At 42.8% G+C, this 17,698-nt stretch overlaps 1 protein-coding gene across 3 annotated transcripts; it reads left to right on the forward strand.

The window, feature by feature from the left end:
* The first annotated feature begins 4,844 nt into the window (after positions 1–4,844).
* LOC124692278 (synaptotagmin-2-like) lies at positions 4,845–11,595 on the forward strand. Of its 3 annotated transcripts, XM_047225618.1 has the most exons (12): positions 4,845–5,126; positions 6,066–6,164; positions 6,262–6,312; positions 6,403–6,526; positions 8,731–8,849; positions 8,982–9,083; positions 9,158–9,232; positions 9,475–9,551; positions 9,632–9,878; positions 9,957–10,310; positions 10,633–10,761; positions 11,194–11,595. In XM_047225618.1, the coding sequence occupies exons 1-12, from the start codon at positions 5,016–5,018 to the stop codon at positions 11,320–11,322; spliced, it is 1,617 nt and encodes a 538-aa protein (XP_047081574.1). In that variant the 5' UTR covers positions 4,845–5,015; the 3' UTR covers positions 11,323–11,595. The 3 variants fall into 3 exon arrangements, with proteins under 3 accessions (XP_047081574.1, XP_047081573.1, XP_047081575.1); XM_047225617.1 differs by having other exon boundaries at positions 9,632–10,310; XM_047225619.1 differs by lacking the exons at positions 4,845–5,126; positions 6,066–6,164; positions 6,262–6,312; ... (2 more) ...; positions 8,982–9,083; positions 9,158–9,232 and having other exon boundaries at positions 9,475–9,528.
* The last annotated feature ends 6,103 nt before the right edge of the window (positions 11,596–17,698 follow it).

Genomic DNA, 17,698 nt, shown 5'->3' on the forward strand with positions numbered 1-17,698 from the left:
CTAGGTACATCGCCATGTTTGTGTGTGTGTTTGAGTGAGTCTCGTCTCCATCCTCCCCTCCCCCGATTCACTCGGTACACATCGGCCCCAACATAAGCCACCCTATGGCATCTGTTGATTCACCACGATGACAATTTGGTTGCTTTGTTTACTGATACTGAATTCATTGAATTAACTATCCAGGTTTGAATCAAGATGAAGTAGTCAAGAGGCATCAACATATCAAGAAAAAGGAAATCATTATCCAGCTGAATTGCTACATCTTTATGTTTCGAAATAAACAAACCAAAGATAGTTGTTTTTCTGGAGTGTTGTTTCTGAATCGCTACTAGCAGTTGCAGTTTTATATTCCTGACCATGATCTGGTTTTTGCCGATCTTTATCCTTCAATTTCACAAACCATACTGTCTACTATGTTGTTTTCTGTTACTATGATGTTACTATGAAAATGAAACTATGGTTATATCAGTGCCACATGTATGCTTTTCTCTAGTACTACTGATAGTACAATGTTCATCTATTTGATTGACCTATTTTGTCATTTTTTTGAACCACCCCAGCATGTTGCTTCTAGTTTGAAACCTGCCTAGACATATCATGGAAAAGTAAACTAGGTGGGCACCTCTCAAAGTCATGTCTTTTTATAGATCCATGTTTCCACCCCAACTACTTTTCCTGTCCAATAACTTGCTTTTTTTGTTGATCTGAGATTTGTTGGGATCAGGACGGTATGATTTACAGAAGAAACACCCACAAAGTTCTAGGTAGAACAGAAACCAAGTTTGTATGTTGATTTTCCTAGACGCAGGTGTTCATGAAAAGCAAGTTCTTTTTACAAAAGAAACACCCACAGAGTTCTAGGTAGAACAGAAACCAAGTTTATATGTTGATTTTCCTAGCCATATCTCAGCAGGTGTTCATGAAAAGCAAGTTCTTTTCTCCAGAGGTCTGGAGAGTGGCGAGTGTTTTTGTGATGTATTCTGCTGGTGAAAATAGATAGGAGGAGAACAGGAATTACCTTTTGTGGGGTTCCTTTTTTGTGTGCAGTAGAGCTTGTGTTGTTTTCTGCAGTTTATGTCAGCTCATGGGATCCATGGAGATCTGGAGGAGCTAGGAGATCTGGAGGAGGAAGAAGGAGATAAGAGTTCTTCTTGCAGAAGAAGAATCTAGGGGCGAGAGGGATGGTGCGAGAGAGGGTGGTTTTGGTCCAGTCCTACCGTCGCGGGTGGTACATATATAGCATGGGTCCTCTTTCCTTTGCCCATCTTTTTTGACTGCCTTTTCTTGTCAGCGCGTGAGATGTCCGAATTCCTCTCCCGGTCAAATGCTGGGTCGGAACAAAACAACACTCGGATGCTGGGCCGGCCCAAGGAGCGCTCGGATGGTGGGCCGAACCAACTAGCACTCGGATGCTGGGTTTGGCAAACTAGCACCCGGGTGCTGGGCCGGACTAAGAGCATCTCCAACTGCATCCCCCAAAGCGTCCCCAAACGGCGCGTGATCGAGCGTTTGGGGGACGCTTTTTCTTCGTGCCGCGTTTGGGGGACGTCGCTCCCCAGCCGCATCCCCTAACCATTAAAATAACGCATTATTTGTTTTTTTTTTGCATTTTTATTTCAATAAAGAGAAGAAATTTGTAGGCACAATCAAGACTTCGAAACATCTGAACTATAATTTTCAAAGTAGTGCAACATAAACAAATTACATATAAAAACTTAGAAAAATATGAACTAATTTTTTAAACTACTTTTTATTTGATGGCCCCGCCTCGTCGTCCTCACGGAGGTGCTTCCTGCTCGTCACCTCTTCCGAAGAGCCGGTGTCGTTCGACGCGTCGAAGGAACTTGTGTCCGCCTCCGACGAGTAGTTCTTGCTGTATTCGTCGTTGTCGGTGCTCGCCGGCTGCACCTTCGCCCGGGCCCTTGCCTCCTTCTTTGCCGCCGCCGCCTCCTCATCCTCTTCTTCCTCCTCCTTCTCATGGCCTTCGTCGGCGATAGACTTCCCCCTCCTCATGGCCATGAGGAGGAGGGAAAGGCCATCGCCGGCCTCCCAATCCTCCTCCTGCCTGTCCGTCGGCGGGGAACTAGAGCTGCTAGGCGTTGCAACTCTGTCCCACCAATGGCGCCATCCCGGCGACTTCCCCTCGCTATCGGTATCCGAAGGCAAAGAGAGGTTGCTCATGGTCAGAGAGGAGATGAGAGATGAATGGCTCCGGCCGGTTGAAGATCGAAATGCACAAACGTATAGGTGTTATTGAGCGGGGATGAATGGCAACGCAGATATCGAAGAGGGTTGCGGTTGCTCTTCCGCGGAGTTCGTTCTCCATTCTGGCGGTTCACGCGTCTATTGGCGCGGTTGCCATTACGATGGTTCCCCTTCACGGCAACTGCACCGTCACTAGGTAGGCGACGGTTGAGCGTCATTCGTGTGTCACTGACGTGTCGGGCCCGCCATTCCTCGCCTCGCTTCTTGTTGTATTTGGCGCGCCAGGAGCGTTCCTTGTGGACCGGGGACGGGCTCTGGGCCGTCGGACACCATATTGAACTGCGCCAGACAAAAAGATCCTAAACGCTGAAAACGGAAAAATGTAAAAATCTTTGGGGACGCTTTGCTGGACGCCGAGATGCTCTAACCATCTCCGGATGCTGCTAGCCGGGTCCTTTTCGATAAGAGCATCTCCACTCGTCCCCCCGAGGAGGCCCCCGGCGAGCGTTTTTTCCATCCGGACGGCGAAATTCGGCCCAGTCGCGCCCCCGGTTCCTCGTTTTCGTCCGGATTTGGGCCTAAATTCATCCGGCGGTCCCACACCACCCCGGCCCCCGGGGAGCTCTCGGGGACTCCGGACGAGTGAAAAGCGGGAAGGCCCCGATCCGTCGGTGACTCGACGCACGAACCCCACCGCCACGTCGCTCAAAATCTCCCCCACCCCTCGTATCTCTCTCGCCGCCGGCACCACCCCGCCGGCTTGTTGCCCGGATTGCGCCGCCCCTCCTTCCCCACCTGCCTATATTCCGCCGTGTTTGGACGACGGCCTATCCGGCTGCTCTTCCGCCGGCCTCGTTTTCCGGCCTGCTTGCTCGTCGTCGCTCGCGGCTCGGGTTGCCTCGACCACGCCCGTCGGTGTTCGTCCATTTGCCTCGCCGGCCATGGACTCGGACGAAGAGGAGGAGCGAGATGTTCGTCGAGCTTATGCAAGAAGAGATGGCGAGCGGCCGCCCAAGACGACGAGCACATGATGATCCTTGGTTGCTTGGCAAGCATGTACGCCGGACTGGCAACTCGTCGGCGTGGTGGGTCGGCACGAGATCGCCGGAAGTGCATGCCGAGACAGCGAATGGAGGGCTACTGCATGTTGTACGCCGACTACTTCGCCGACAATCCATTGCACGGTGAGAGTGTTTTCCGGCGTCGTTTCAGGATGAGCAGAAAGCTATTTACGCAAATTGTGTATGCCATCCGCCACTTTGATCCCTACTTCGGATGCAAGGCGGATTGCACTTGGTTTGGTTGGATTTTCGTCATCGCGAAGTGCACGGTGGCTATGAGGATGCCGGCGTATGGAGCTCCCGGTGATACCGCGAGATGACTATCTTCGGATGGCGGAGTCCACCGCCATTGATTGTTTCTACCGGTTCTGCAGGGCCGTCATAGCAGTGTTCGGGGACTATTACTTGAGATCACCCACTGTCGAAGACACTCAGAGGATCCTTGCAACAAATGAAGCTAGGGGTTTTCCGGGGATGCTTGGAAGCATTGATCGCATGCATTGGCAATGGAAGAACTATCCGTTTGCGTGGCAGGGAATGTACAAGGGTCACAAAAAAGGCTGCACCGTGATACTTGAAGCGGTGGCTACCCATGATCTTTGGATTTGGCACTCTTTCTTTGGTATGCCTGGATCCAACAATGACATCAACGTCCTAAACTGCTCCCCGGTCTTTTCCAAGCTTGTTGAGGGTCATGCTCCCCTGGTGGACTATGTGATCAATGGTCGGCACTACAACAAAGGATACTACCTTGCAGACGGTATCTATCCAAAGTGGGCAACATTTGTGAAGACTATCTCCAACCCTAGCACCCCCAAACTTTGCGAGTTTGTCAAGAAACAAGAAGCTTTCCGAAAAGACGTCGAGCGAGCATTTGGTGTCCTCCAGCAGAGATTTGCTGTCGTTCGGTTCCCCGCTATGACTTGGTCCAAAGATCAGATGTGGGAGGTGATGAACTGCTGTGTGTGCCTACACAACATGATTATTGAAGATGAGCGAAAGCATCCGGTTCCTCCGGCTGAGCAAGAAGCACCATATGAGAGAGAGGGTCCTCTTGCACAGCCTAATCACCAGTGCCTCCATCATGGGCCGCCTTCATTGCTATGCGCCAGGAGATTCGAGACTCTACAATGCACCAAACTGCTGCAAGATGATCTCGGTGGAGCACATATGGAGGCTCCGAGGCAACGCCAACACCGACGCCAACTAGTCTCGTCTTAATTTGTTTGAAAAATTGTGAAATTTGTGTGCTTCATTTGTTTCAACGACTTGTTAAACATTGTATCGTTATCGCCGAATTTGTTTCAAGCAATTTTCGTCCTCTTGTTTGCCGAACTTGTTAAATTTTATGTTGAATTTGTTTGAAATATGTCAAATGGTCGAGGTTGGGGGTTTCCTGCCGGGGGGACGGCTGGAACTTCGGCGCTCCCCACGCCAAATCTTCATCCAATCCGGACGAAAATTTCGCCGGATTTGGGCGTGGGGAGCGCCAACGAGTGGGGATGCTCTAAGGCTACCACTAGTATTGTATGTTCATACCATCATTAAATGCCATCCTGGCTGTTACGGCGCTTTTGTTGTTGTTTAACCCCTCGTCTCCTCCCCCTTTTCTAGATCTCGTCGTCTGCTTCTTTCTCGTCTTGCGCAGTTTTGTTCCTCGCTTCTTGCCTCCCCATGTGACCCAAGACCGCGTCGGTGTTCTTTGCTCTCTTGGCTGCTCGCTTTTGCTAGGTCGCAGAGTGGAGGGAGATGGGCGTTTTCAGCACTGTGCTGGGTTTCTTCGGGTTTGGGGTGGGAGTCACCATCGGGCTTGTGATTGGGTACTTCCTCTTCATCTACTTCCAGCCCACTGATGTGAAGGTACGATTTGCTTCTTCCGTGTAATTTTGGGCGTTGAGGAGAACGACTGGAACTGGATGGAAGTGTGGCAGTTGTTTTCAGTTTTGAATGTGGGTCTCTCCGGTGTCAAACAAGCCTGGGACTCCGAAGTTTAGCTCCTCACTTTATTTTGGGGGCTGACCTAGTGTAGTCGTAGCTGGCCAGTGTTCATCTTAAATCTTAATCATGTAATATAATCGTGGTCTGATTGGATGCTACTATAAGTTGCATTTCCTGTGCCTTTATCCCCGACAAAGAAAAAGTTAGTTGCCAGGGCCAGATTGCTAGAGGTGAAGAGCAACCTTAATTATTCGTGACATATGTCCACTGGAAGTAAGCAAATAAAACTGAATTTGAAGGATTTGATAATGCATATCAGTTGTATTGTGCTGGACTAGTCAAGGGTGCTCTGCTCTTTTTCCCTGTTACAGGTTTAATATATTTCATGCTGCTTGCTCCAGCAGGGTGTTATTCTAATAGGAATATAAGTAAAAGAGGTCACAATGATTATTCCCTGTTTCTGCATGACGTCTTAAAGGCCTATTTGCTATGCTTTTCTTTTGTATTTCCAAGGTTTACTACAACTGTAATTTGTATTCTCCTGGATATATCATATATGAAACACCACAACCAGACATGGGGGTAACAGAGCTTCCATTTTCAAAGAACCACAAGCAGACATGTCGTATGTGCTTTCTGCATATGTGCACGCATTAGGATGCAAAAGTTTGATTGCATACCTGCAGGTGCAAAGCTCAATTTATGTGTCTGTTAGATGTATCAAAACATAGATATTACTTTTGCTTCACACTAGTGGATAAATCTCTTTTAATTTTGTAGCGGTTATTGTGAACTTAACGTGATAAATATTTATCCGCAATGCCTAACTTCACATTTCCTACGTTGATGGTGGTTGCACAGCACCCTTTAATCAGGCCAATTGTTGAGCTTGATACAAAATCATTGGAAAGCATGCTTCCCGAGATACCTCATTGGGTGAAAAATCCAGACTTTGATCGGGTAATGCTTACGCTTTTGGTAAATCTATTCCTTTTCCATACATCTTGTATTTTGAGAGCTACAACCTAACTTGACTGTCTTTCGTTCATTCATAAAGATCGACTGGCTAACCAAATTTGTTGAGCATATGTGGCCTTATCTTGACAAGGTATGTATGCTGCCCATAGTTATTAAGAGGGCAAGATTCTTTGTACTCCGTAAGTTATTTTTGCCTTTGTTTTATTATTATCATTTTCAGGCCGTATGTAAAACTGCAAAGGAAATCGCTAAACCAATTATTGCTGAGAATACTGCAAAATACAAGATTGATTCAGTTGAATTTGAGACGTTAACATTAGGTTCACTACCACCAGTGTTTCAAGGTTAGTCATCTGATGTTTAAGTTACCGAGCTTTATAGCTTTATTCCAAAGAATTATTTTTCTCTAGAAAAGTAGCTCCCTCTTTCCAAATAGTATTTAAGAATGCCTCGATAGCAAAGCGAAGTAGCTTTTGAAGAATAAAATTCTAGCTACTTTTAGATGTGAAATACACAGAATGCTGTCAAAACAACAATAGGGAACAAGAAAGAGAGAAGGCCTAGATGGCTTGTTTGGCCTCGTTAGATAATTGGGTAGGTTGCTATGCTCCTATTTGCGAAATAAATTTACTGAGTTAATAAAAGCCACTAAGCTGTTCAGGCATGCCTGGTGTATTAGCCTTTGTTTGGCCTTGCTTAAGCTTCCACAATTTTGTGTTAATTCTGGGTCATCATCTAGCAGTTGAACCCAGGTATGCATTAACTATTTGACTTGATTTTGTAATACAAATAAAACCAAGCATATCTTGAGAAAAGAGCGACCTGCGTTATTGGGGTCTGTTGTGGCGACAATTAAGCAGTCACGTGTGAAGAGATCTATTTTCCTAGCTTAACTGTACAATTTTTGTATCAGAAAAGTGAATTTATACCATGTGAGCGAAGCATGTAAGAGTAGTTTTTTATGGTTTTCTGGCAATTCCAAACTACAAGCCTCTAAACTTATGTTGCATAAAATGTATTGGTATTAAGGTCTATATATAGGCATAATACTCTGTAAGCTTAATCTGTGTGACCAATGATAATTCTTATACCAGCCTAAAATAGCATGTTAATTCACTACATTTGTCTTTGTCACATGTGATGGCATGCATGGAATTGACCTGCTATTGCTTGAGGTAGACGTTTAAGGTTGTGTTTGTTTGGGCTGGAGGTCCATGGCTGTATGTGCCAGAATCAGCTGGAGCTGAAAGGTTGGAGCTGTCTGCTGTCTGTTTGTTTCACTGGCCTGGTGCAGCTGCGGCTGCACCTAAAATGTCTTGAATGTCCTCAATGCTCCTATAGTTCTGTTGATCAGGTTTAAGTGCTGATTATATTGTTATAACCGAAAACAACAAAATTGAGAAGTGTTTTTCGTCGAGATTGAGCATTTTTCCACTAGATTTAAGTGGAATTACATTTGTTTAGTAACATAGCTAGTGTATACATACATTTCTCACATGGCAATAAATTTGAACACATCATAACATATCGAGTACTACTAACAATAATGTATTATCAACCCGTTGTTTGGTTGCAAACTATAAAGTTCTCATGGCAATATATCGGTTGCACCTATTACATCCCACTCTCACACGGCCATCAGAACATCAACAATGCTATCACAGAGCATCAACAATGCTATCATGAGTTGCGTCCATGGTACCATTGGCACCTGCCACAAAGTTCCCACCACCATTATTGACCACATGACCTGGAGGAATGCATTTCTCATTAGCATCGTTTATAGCGTAGTGGTGTTCATACAAAGCACTAATTTAGCGGTAGGTTACGTGTTGGACTCAAACTCTTGTAACCTGGGCCTATAATACATAAAAACACAGTTGGTAGCCAGCCAAAAAGACTAGACGCAAGTTGTAGGTTAGACAAGGTCGAATTTTGAGGACGGTCCGGCGCTCGTGGCGTTTGTAGATCTGAAGTGTCTGTATCACCTCGGTACTGTGGTATTACATATGGTGGAACACCCGTTAAGCATGCCCAACAGATGTAGGTGTTGATTACTGAACTGCGTTACCCAATCATGGCTGTGATTGCTTGTCTCGATAGATCGATGTGGTAACTCCAACGATAACACATGAAATCCTTAGACCAATTATCTACATAAGCTCCCCTTGGGCATTAATTGAAGCTATGGATGAATTGATTGCTTATTTTTCCTTCGGACTATGCAATTGATGATCCAGATAGAGGGGCTATTCATGCTCCTTGTATAGACCATAGTTATTTTCCCAGGATGTTACACGATAAAGATTCAAAAGAAGTGGCTGAATTTGCCAGGATGTTACAAGATCAGGATTCAAAAGAAGTAGCATAATTTACCATTGCTCGCCATCTAATCAATGCATACTTACCTGCTCGCCTTGAACCTTTATAATTACCAATCTATTTGTGCCTCAGTGTTGTATACCGATGAAAATACATGCCAGGTTAGACCATAGAAATCTTTATGTTGAGAAGAGCTGATTTTACCTTTACTTAATCGTCAACATAGGGATGAAGGTCTACACCACAGACGAACAGGAACTCATAATGGAGCCTTCAATAAAGTGGGCTGGAAATCCTAACATCACCATTATAGTCAAAGCCTTTGGGATAAAAGCATCTGTACAGGTAGAACTAATCAGTAATTGTGATAAGTTGATATGCTCGCTGCCACACTTCATCTTCAAGGGATCAATACTATTTAAAGGCTTCAAATTTAGTTAGCATCTTATGCTGATCATATCTTGTCTAATACTATAGGTAATTGATTTGCAAGTTTCTGCCCTGCCGCGCATAACATTGAAGCCATTGGTCCCTAGCTTTCCTTGTTTTGCTAAAATACTGTTCTCACTGATGGAGAAGGTAAATTCTGAAACATGCATCCATTTTGATCATTTTTTATATAATTGTCAACTTATTGTGTTCACCTTTTGCAGCCACATGTTGACTTTGGTCTGAAACTCTTGGGAGCAGATGTCATGGCAATTCCAGGACTTTATGCATTTGTTCAGGTAATGCTTTTATGTTAAGAGTGCTTATTTCATCAAATTCTGAGGATGTAATTTATTCCTCATAGTTTTCTGCTTATTAAATTTTTGAGTTTCCATATCATCATATACACTAATCCTGTGTGTCCAATTATTCCGCCAACACATTGTTAACCTAATTCCTCCTTTATTCATATATCAACATAATGTCATGTATTTGTAAGACACACATGCACATATTTTTCAACCGTTGTCTCCCCTTGCAGGACATGATCAAGACTCAGATAGCCAATATGTACTTGTGGCCCAAAGTACTTGAGGTGCCAATTATGGATCCTGCGAAGTAATGATATAGTGTAATTTAACTAAATTTTTTTTCATCGCCAGTTGGTTAATATTTTTTCTATGTCATTGAACATGAAGAGCACAAAAGAAGCCCGTTGGAATTCTGCATGTTAATGTTGTGCGAGCTGTTAAACTTATGAAGAAAGATTTGATGGGAAAATCAGATCCATATGTGAAGGTAAAGCTAACAGAGGAGAAACTCCCTTCGAAGAAAACTTCAGTTAAGAGAAGCAACCTGAACCCTGAATGGAATGAGGAGTTCAAATTAGTTGTCAAAGATCCAGAATCTCAGGCTCTCGAGCTTACCGTTTTTGATTGGGAGCAGGTAATGGCTAATGCTTCCATATTTGGTACCTTTGATGTTTACCCTGGTTATATTTTTAACCTATATCTTCCTTCTCAGGTTGGAAAGCATGACAAGATGGGAATGAATGTTATCCCATTGAAAGACATGATTCCTGATGAGACAAAATCAGTTACGCTTAACTTGCTCAAGTCCATGGATTCAAATGATCCTGTAAATGAGAAGTTCCGAGGACAGCTCACTGTTGAACTGACATATAATCCTTTCAAGGAGGGTGATGCTGATCTTGATACATGTGATGAGTCTGGTACAATTGAAAAAGCTCCTGATGGCACGCCAGAAGGTGGTGGTTTGCTTGTAGTTATTGTCCATGAAGCACAGGACGTTGAAGGAAAGCATCACACTAATCCATATGCAAGAATCGTCTTTATGGGTGAGGAAAGGAAGACTAAGGTATGTTAACACTTCCAAATACAGAACAAATATTTCTGTATATATTTCTTTGAATAAATTATTGAGACGACAGGTAGGATATGTTTGGATGGTGACCAGAATCTACACTACCAACTCTTTGGTCATGTACAAATTTTGGTGTTTGTTTGGATGGCTGCCAACTCTTTGGCATGCTTGTGGCTCTTTTGCCCACTCTAGTTCATTTTTCTTGCCAACTTAACCTACTCATGGGAAAGTAAAACCTTGATCAATATTTTGGCAAGCCAATTTTTTTGTGGGGTAAGCTCAAATGAAACATTTTTACTTGAATTGATTTGTGCAGCATATTAAGAAAAACCGAGATCCACGTTGGGAAGAAGAATTTCAGTTTGTTTGTGAGGAACCACCCACAAATGATAAGATGCAGATTGAAGTTATGAGCAGGCCACCAAGTATTGGTATACATTCCAAGGTAGTGGTTCTGTTTTTTGATATTTGGCCCTTCTATCGTGACATGGTATTTTTTTGTTTTGGAAATCCTGCCAAAAATGATTGGTTGAAAATTTGCAATGTACTTAGCAAGTTGCGAGTCACTTAAAATATATGTATCATTTTTTTTTGCGATAAATGTATCATTTCACAATAACCTCAGAAGTCTTTGCTTCAAAACATCTGTCTGTTGAATCTATTAATACTAGAAGTCGCCACTCTCAAGATGGGATGTTCCCCATAAGTACATTAGTTACTCGTTTACTTGAAATAAACATGAAGAATGTACTTGGCACGTTTGGTCTTACAGTAATGGCCGCTTATAATAAAAAAAAAGTTAATTTTATCATCCGCTCATGGCTAGCTATTCACGCTCTATTTCTGATATGTGTTATTTGTTGTTGTGTTCTTGTAGGAAAACCTTGGCTATGTTGTCATCAGTCTGGCTGATGTTATAAGCAACAAGAGGATCAATGAGAAATACCATTTAATCGACTCGAAGAATGGACGCATCCAATTGGAATTGCAGTGGAGAACATCATGAAAGATCACACAAGTTTCTCTTGTTTAGACGCTCCACATTTGTATGGACTTAGCGTCTGCCGAAACCTTGATATTTCTACCATTGTTTGAAACCTCATAGTTTCTGCAGTTCTATAACACACGATTCTGAAGATCATATCCTGGACTACAAACAAATGAGATCATTTATTGGAGCAAGGTGATGTGAAACCTTGATCTTCGTATGACTGTCAATGCTTTATTAGGAAGTTCACTTATATATAGTATGAGCATGCTAAAATATTCGAATGGTTCAGTTCCTTGTCCTTTTAACATGTACTATCATGCACTCTGCTGTCATGCAATTCTTGGCTTTCTCTAGTTCTGTACATGCTAGGTCATTTTGCCGTCCGTTTACTACTCTCGTTAAAGCAGACAGGTCAACAGAGAATGCAAGGTATAAACCTGCCTGGTCACGCGGGATATTTTTGGCATTAACCGGAAAACTCTACTGGCCTTGTCTCCTAATATTGGAGGAATTTGGGCCCTTGGGTCTGCTAGATAGATCTCACATGAAATGTGACGGGAATGTCCAACCGGATGGTCAAATGAAGTGAGTTGCTATACAAGACCAGGTCCACTCGCTTTCTTGTTGGACCTACTCGCCAAGGTCTAGAACAACTTGATGGCCCAGTTGACCCACTTGAGATCATCGTGGAGAACAACCTAAGGATCCAACGATGATTAGTCGGGTTAGGGTTTAGGTGACTCGCTACATGATGTAAAACCCTAGGCCAAGTCACATATATAAGGCTTGACCAGGATAGAGTAGGGGCAGATCCCCATTTGCCCTTTGTATCCTTCATAATTTTCATCTATGTCTTTGACAATCTGTGAACATATATACATCCCCGTCGATGGCTATGTTCGGTCAGCTCGACCGAAATGGGCTCCCAAATTTCTAAGGCCCCCAAGTATCTGTAGCCTAGTAATAAGCTCATGTAGCCCCGAGAATTACAAGGGAGCACACGGGTGCCACATCCTCCCATGCCTGTCGTTGACATCTGTCCCGGGACCACGATGTACACCATGCAATATGTAGGTATAGTGCAGTGTATTGATCAGTTCTATTGCCCTATACCCACACTATTCCGTACCTAGCTGGCCCACTTGGACAGAGGTGTGGCAGGAGACTCGGTGCGCAAAAGTCAATAATGCAGTTGGGCACAGCCCTCATAATATATGTACAACTACTCCATCTGCTTCCTAGCTTCATCTTCTTCCTTGCTTCAACCCTTTCTTCACACACCTGTTCATGTACTGAAAAAGGTGAGGACATCAACCATCGATTCCTATACTGAAAAGGCCCGAGTTAGTGCTAGGGAAGCTGTAACACCATGTCCCCATCCAGCAACTCGTGCAGACGCCGTGTCTCCTCTGTAGTGCAGTTTGCGCCACTCCCACTGACATCACAATCAGGTTCTGCGGCTGCGACCACCATTGGGACGGCGAGGCGTTCGATGGACCCCTGGGCACGCTGGCGCACACCTTTTCGCAGACGGACGAGTAGTTCCACCTAGACGCGGCCATCGACCTGGAGTCGGTGGCGCCATGGCGGTGCACACGAGATTGGGCACCTTCTCGTGCTATGACACACGTTCGTGGAGGGTGCCATCAAGTTCCGGGCCATCACGTCGCGCAGGCGCAAGGTTGACCTGGCCTCCAACGATGTACGACAGTAACCCCGGCTTCATGTGCGTCTAGCCGGCGCCAGCGACGAGCAGCCCGGAGATGGATAGCGCCGACGTCCCAGGTGACACCAAGAGCACAAGGGGAACAAGTCCAGGGGAAAACGGGTCCTGCTCCGTTTAGTGTCTGATTATCTCATGCAACTCTGTACAATACTAATTTTCAGTTCTTCAATCTGTTCCCTTCGTTCAACTCAGTCACAAATCATGTTGACCTCCAACTATGCAACTAGGTCCGTCATGCTTATTGTCGGACAGCTCCCTTGCCATTGATGAAGTCCTCTACCTCTACCAGAAGAAGGTCTGACGTGTTAACTTAGCAATAATAGAGATGTTAGCTCCCATCAACATGTAATCCCCTTTCTAATCACCACTGATACTACCGTACATGTCAGTTCTAAACTACTGTTTGCCGGAGCCCAGGTGAGAGGAGGAGAAGGCAAACCTGATTTTAATGGTGTGGCGGCGTGGGAGGGTCGGTGATGGCTGGTGTTCACATTCAACTTAGGATTCCTGTACTAGCATGTACCCAACCATTTCTCGTAAGTGCTACTGCAGGAATCACTGTACCGGGACCCGTGATAGTATGATGTGTCAGGTAGAGACTCTCGTATTCAGATGTATTCTGAGTTGATGGATTGCGTCAGATATTTTGCTTACTTTCACTGCAACAATCTCAAAGCAAATCTATGCGGTGGATCTATGGGGTGTGTGGCACCAATGAGCCAAAAGTCCGTGTCGATGTAGCCCATGTTATATAACATGGTTACCTAGTTATAATAGGCCTAGGCAGAAGTTAAGCCCGAAACGTTTTCTTAGGGTTTAGTAGCCTCTGGCGGAACGTGTGGCTATCTTGACCTACAACGCGATCTTGGCTAAACTACAACACAATCTGGGCTAGAATCTTGTCGCCGATCATCTGCTATGGCAAGGGCAGGGGGAGGGGCGGCATGGGGGTGGGAGGTGGAGGAGAAAAAGTGGCCACTGGGGTCATAAAAAAGCTAGCAAAGGTACTGTAAGGTAAAAAGTTCCATATCCAGACTATTGGTAGCGCTCTACATCCACAATGGGGCAATCCTAGAGGTTTGACCTTCAGTGCGAAGGGAGATAATGTTTTCCTGGCTAGTATGGATTTTGAGAGGGACCGCAAACGCATCTAGGATAATGTTTTTCTCCAAACATCATGTAGTTTTGGATGATTTTGATATGAGTATGAAACCATCGGAGATAAAATTCAAACAGCTTAGAACTGAAGATTGAGAGAATCAAGTAATTTCATTGATAGATGTCTTGGGTATATATACCCTGTGAATAGTCGCCTTTTGAGGCGATTTACAAGTTAGCGTACATGTGAGGCGACGCCTCCAATGTAAGGCGGTTGGAAAAATCCTAACTGCCTATGTTAGCCTAATTCTAAAGCTAATAATTCCTAACACTCCCCCTTGGACAACGCCGTTATCTTGAAAATGTCTTGCATAATCTCCAAGAATCTTCCCGCATATTCCGAGAGTGTTCTTTCTTGACCATGAGGATGCTCTTGTAAACAATACTGATGCTCTTGTCATCTTGAAATCATCATCTTTAGAAGATCTCATCCAAAAATCCTGTGGGAAAAATATGAGGAGAGTTGTATTTTATATGTTGTTAAAACTCCTCTAAACCCTTTGGGAAAAACAAGGTGAAACTTATATAACGTATAAAGTTGTTGTCTCCTTGAGAACTCATATGAGGAAAACCTTAGAGAAGGGAAAAAATCTCATTTAGTGAGTTTAGAGATCAATAAATATGCCTTATGTATTTCTTTTAAAAACTCTAGTGGGGAAAATAGGAGGTATGACATATATCTTGTGTAAATATTGCAAAGAGTGCAAACTTGTGTAAATATTGCAAAGAGTGCAATATGATGTGCCACTGAAAACTCTTTAAAAACCCAATGGAGAAAATGTAAGGAGAGAGCAATGTGGCATATCTAAATACTTGTATGTATTTATATCGTCTCATTACAAATCTTTTATGAGAAACCATTAGGGAAAACTCATTAAGGGAAAAGGAGTACAGTATATATGATCTAATGATCATCACTGGGTTATAATTTGGAAGTTTTACTCCCCCTGGACTTTGCAAATCTAAAAGTTGTCTCGCAACAATCCATGAACTTATATTCAGGAATATGGAAATATGTGAAACACTATGAATAAATATGTTAGATTTTCACATGATATGTTTGCAAAGTGTTTATCTCCCTAGTTTTAAAAATATTAATTTAACCCTTATGCATTTGAGCAATACAAGTGGTATTATTTGATAGATATTGGTAGGTGATTCTGTTGAATCTTAACCACATGATCTTGAATGTGGTCAATCATTATATGAAGCCATTCGAGTCTATTTGTAGACTTAATTTAGATGAATCTTTCATTGAATTCAGTCTATGATATGGCATTTTTTGGGATCGGGTAATTATAGCCAATATAGATTACACAATGGTCAAATCTTGATGTTCCTAACGGAATTAATCAAGATCGTTTGTGCCTCAAAGATATCACATGATATTACTTACACCAACCGTTGAGTTGGGCTTTGCACTTTACAGAAGTTGACAACAAAACATTCTCACTCGTGATGTACATAGTTTGTATTGCGATATGGAACAAGAGGCCCCATATCACTTCATCACTACTACAATGTATGAATGAATTTGTATCCCTGCTAGGGATAGTGTGACCATATGTATCTTTGACTTGATTTATCCATACTGAATTTTTCCAATATTTTATAGACATGTAAAGACTGATAGATAAGTATTCTGAAGGAATATACTCAAGTTATAAACTTAGTTTAGTCCAAATCTCCGTCTTGATATGACTGCAAGGACCTTTCATGTATTTATAGACTCTGATGATAAAACCATCAATATATACAAAGGTCATGTAGAATCCAATTAGGAATTTGAGTAATCCTTTATAAGGAGTTCTCATAGTCAATTGTACCACACAATTTGTGTTTGACTATTTTGAGTCATATAGTGATTTTTGTACTATTACACAAATGTATGTTGCGATTTTATTTTAGATTTGGATTTATAAGTCTGAAGGACTTTAATATATATATCCAAATTGAGTGACCCATATGATTATGTAATCACTACATCCATCAGCTGCATTGATGGTTTATTTATAACTGCCAATAATATTAGTATCGAAACGTAATTCCACTGATACCAATAGGGTATGTCACATCATATATAATTGATGCTGGGTCTCTGCGTGAACCCTTGTTCTACAAGCCTCGCTTTTTCACCACCTCATTGTTTTTGTTGTTGCTAACGAAACGTCATTTGTCTTCCAGGGGGAAGGTGCTTATGAGGAGTAGGTATTTCGATGGTAAATACCTCTCTTTCTGAGGTGTGCTATTCTTATTCAGTTGCCTCCTTCTAGTTGAACCAACCTATGAGTTCATTAGGCACTCTGCCATGGACTTTGGTTCAGGGCCCTAAAGGTTTTAGCAATTTTAAGAATAAATATTTGTCGAAAAAATGTAGTCTTTGTTGTATGATTCTGTTGAATCGATAAGATATGTGGAAATATGATAACATATTTGAACTCCGCATGATTTCCCATAATAATGGAGTCAAGGTGTTTCGATGTCCCAACACTTTAAACTATGTGCACATTTGTGCCGGGTTTGGATGATGAGCATCCACTATGTGTTATTCAACTTGAGGAACTATATTTACTTGCTGAGGATATAATTTCCTCTGTTCCGCGGAAGCATGTGAGAATTTATATCTTATGTGGCCAATTTTCTCCCCTTTTGCTCTCATTTAGGAGGAAAGTGGTTACATTAGGTACCTTCACTCTTTTGGCACATTGGTTGCATGCATAATATGATTTTGTGATATATTTGTCACTAGTAAATGTATGTGGCAGATTTGTAATGTGTTGCAAATTTATGACTGAACTTCTGGTTCAGCTTTTCAAGTACGTGAATATAAGGACTGAAAGTCTATGACATTTATTATTTATTTATCGGCATTCCTTGTGGTATTAATCTCCCCCTAATGCCGAGAAATATCCTTATTGCAAATGCAATCAGCGTACGGGCTATCAATAACTCCCTTGTTAGGGTCTTAAGATATTTGACGGATAAACAAGTATACCTATGTTAGTTCTCACGTAGATCCCAAATTGATGTGAGGGCCCATGATGTACGTTGGGGTGGTGATACCGGTACATAACCGAATTATCGCAGATGGGAAATACTTATTTGATTTTCACGTACTTACTGCAAGGGGAAACAGTATGATAAGCAACTGTTGTGATCTGGCTAGATCTACGGTCTGTATGACCGCATGTATCCAACAATATGTTGGTGTATTAAAATTCTATTGAAGTGCTCATTTAATTAGTTTGATTCTTTCAATAAATAATTTAGTTTCACCATTCTGGGTACTAGAGATGCCGCCCCATCGAGGTAGCCAGGAGTTGAAGAACAAAGGATGCTTCCATTTTAAAGTAGTACAACAATTACGTGCAGAGATTAATCAAAGAGCGAAATCATCTAGAAGTGAACACATATTGTTCATGCAGTATTGTCCTGCTTGGAGGCTGGATAGAAAATTCAAAGAACAGAACTGATCAATTTATTGTTACAAAAGATTGCACGATACCA

The sequence above is a fragment of the Lolium rigidum genome, chromosome 2 (assembly GCF_022539505.1).
Source record: "Lolium rigidum isolate FL_2022 chromosome 2, APGP_CSIRO_Lrig_0.1, whole genome shotgun sequence".
Classification (NCBI taxonomy): domain Eukaryota; kingdom Viridiplantae; phylum Streptophyta; class Magnoliopsida; order Poales; family Poaceae; genus Lolium; species Lolium rigidum.

Coding starts and splice junctions, on each gene's coding strand:
- LOC124692278 (XM_047225617.1), top strand. CDS start 5,016: ATGGGCGTTTTCAGCACTGTGCTGGGTTTCTTCGGGTTTGGGGTGGGA. Junction 9,084..9,157: donor TGTTCTCACTGATGGAGAAG/GTAAATTCTGAA, acceptor CACCTTTTGCAG/CCACATGTTGACTTTGGTCT. Junction 10,762..11,193: donor GTATTGGTATACATTCCAAG/GTAGTGGTTCTG, acceptor GTGTTCTTGTAG/GAAAACCTTGGCTATGTTGT.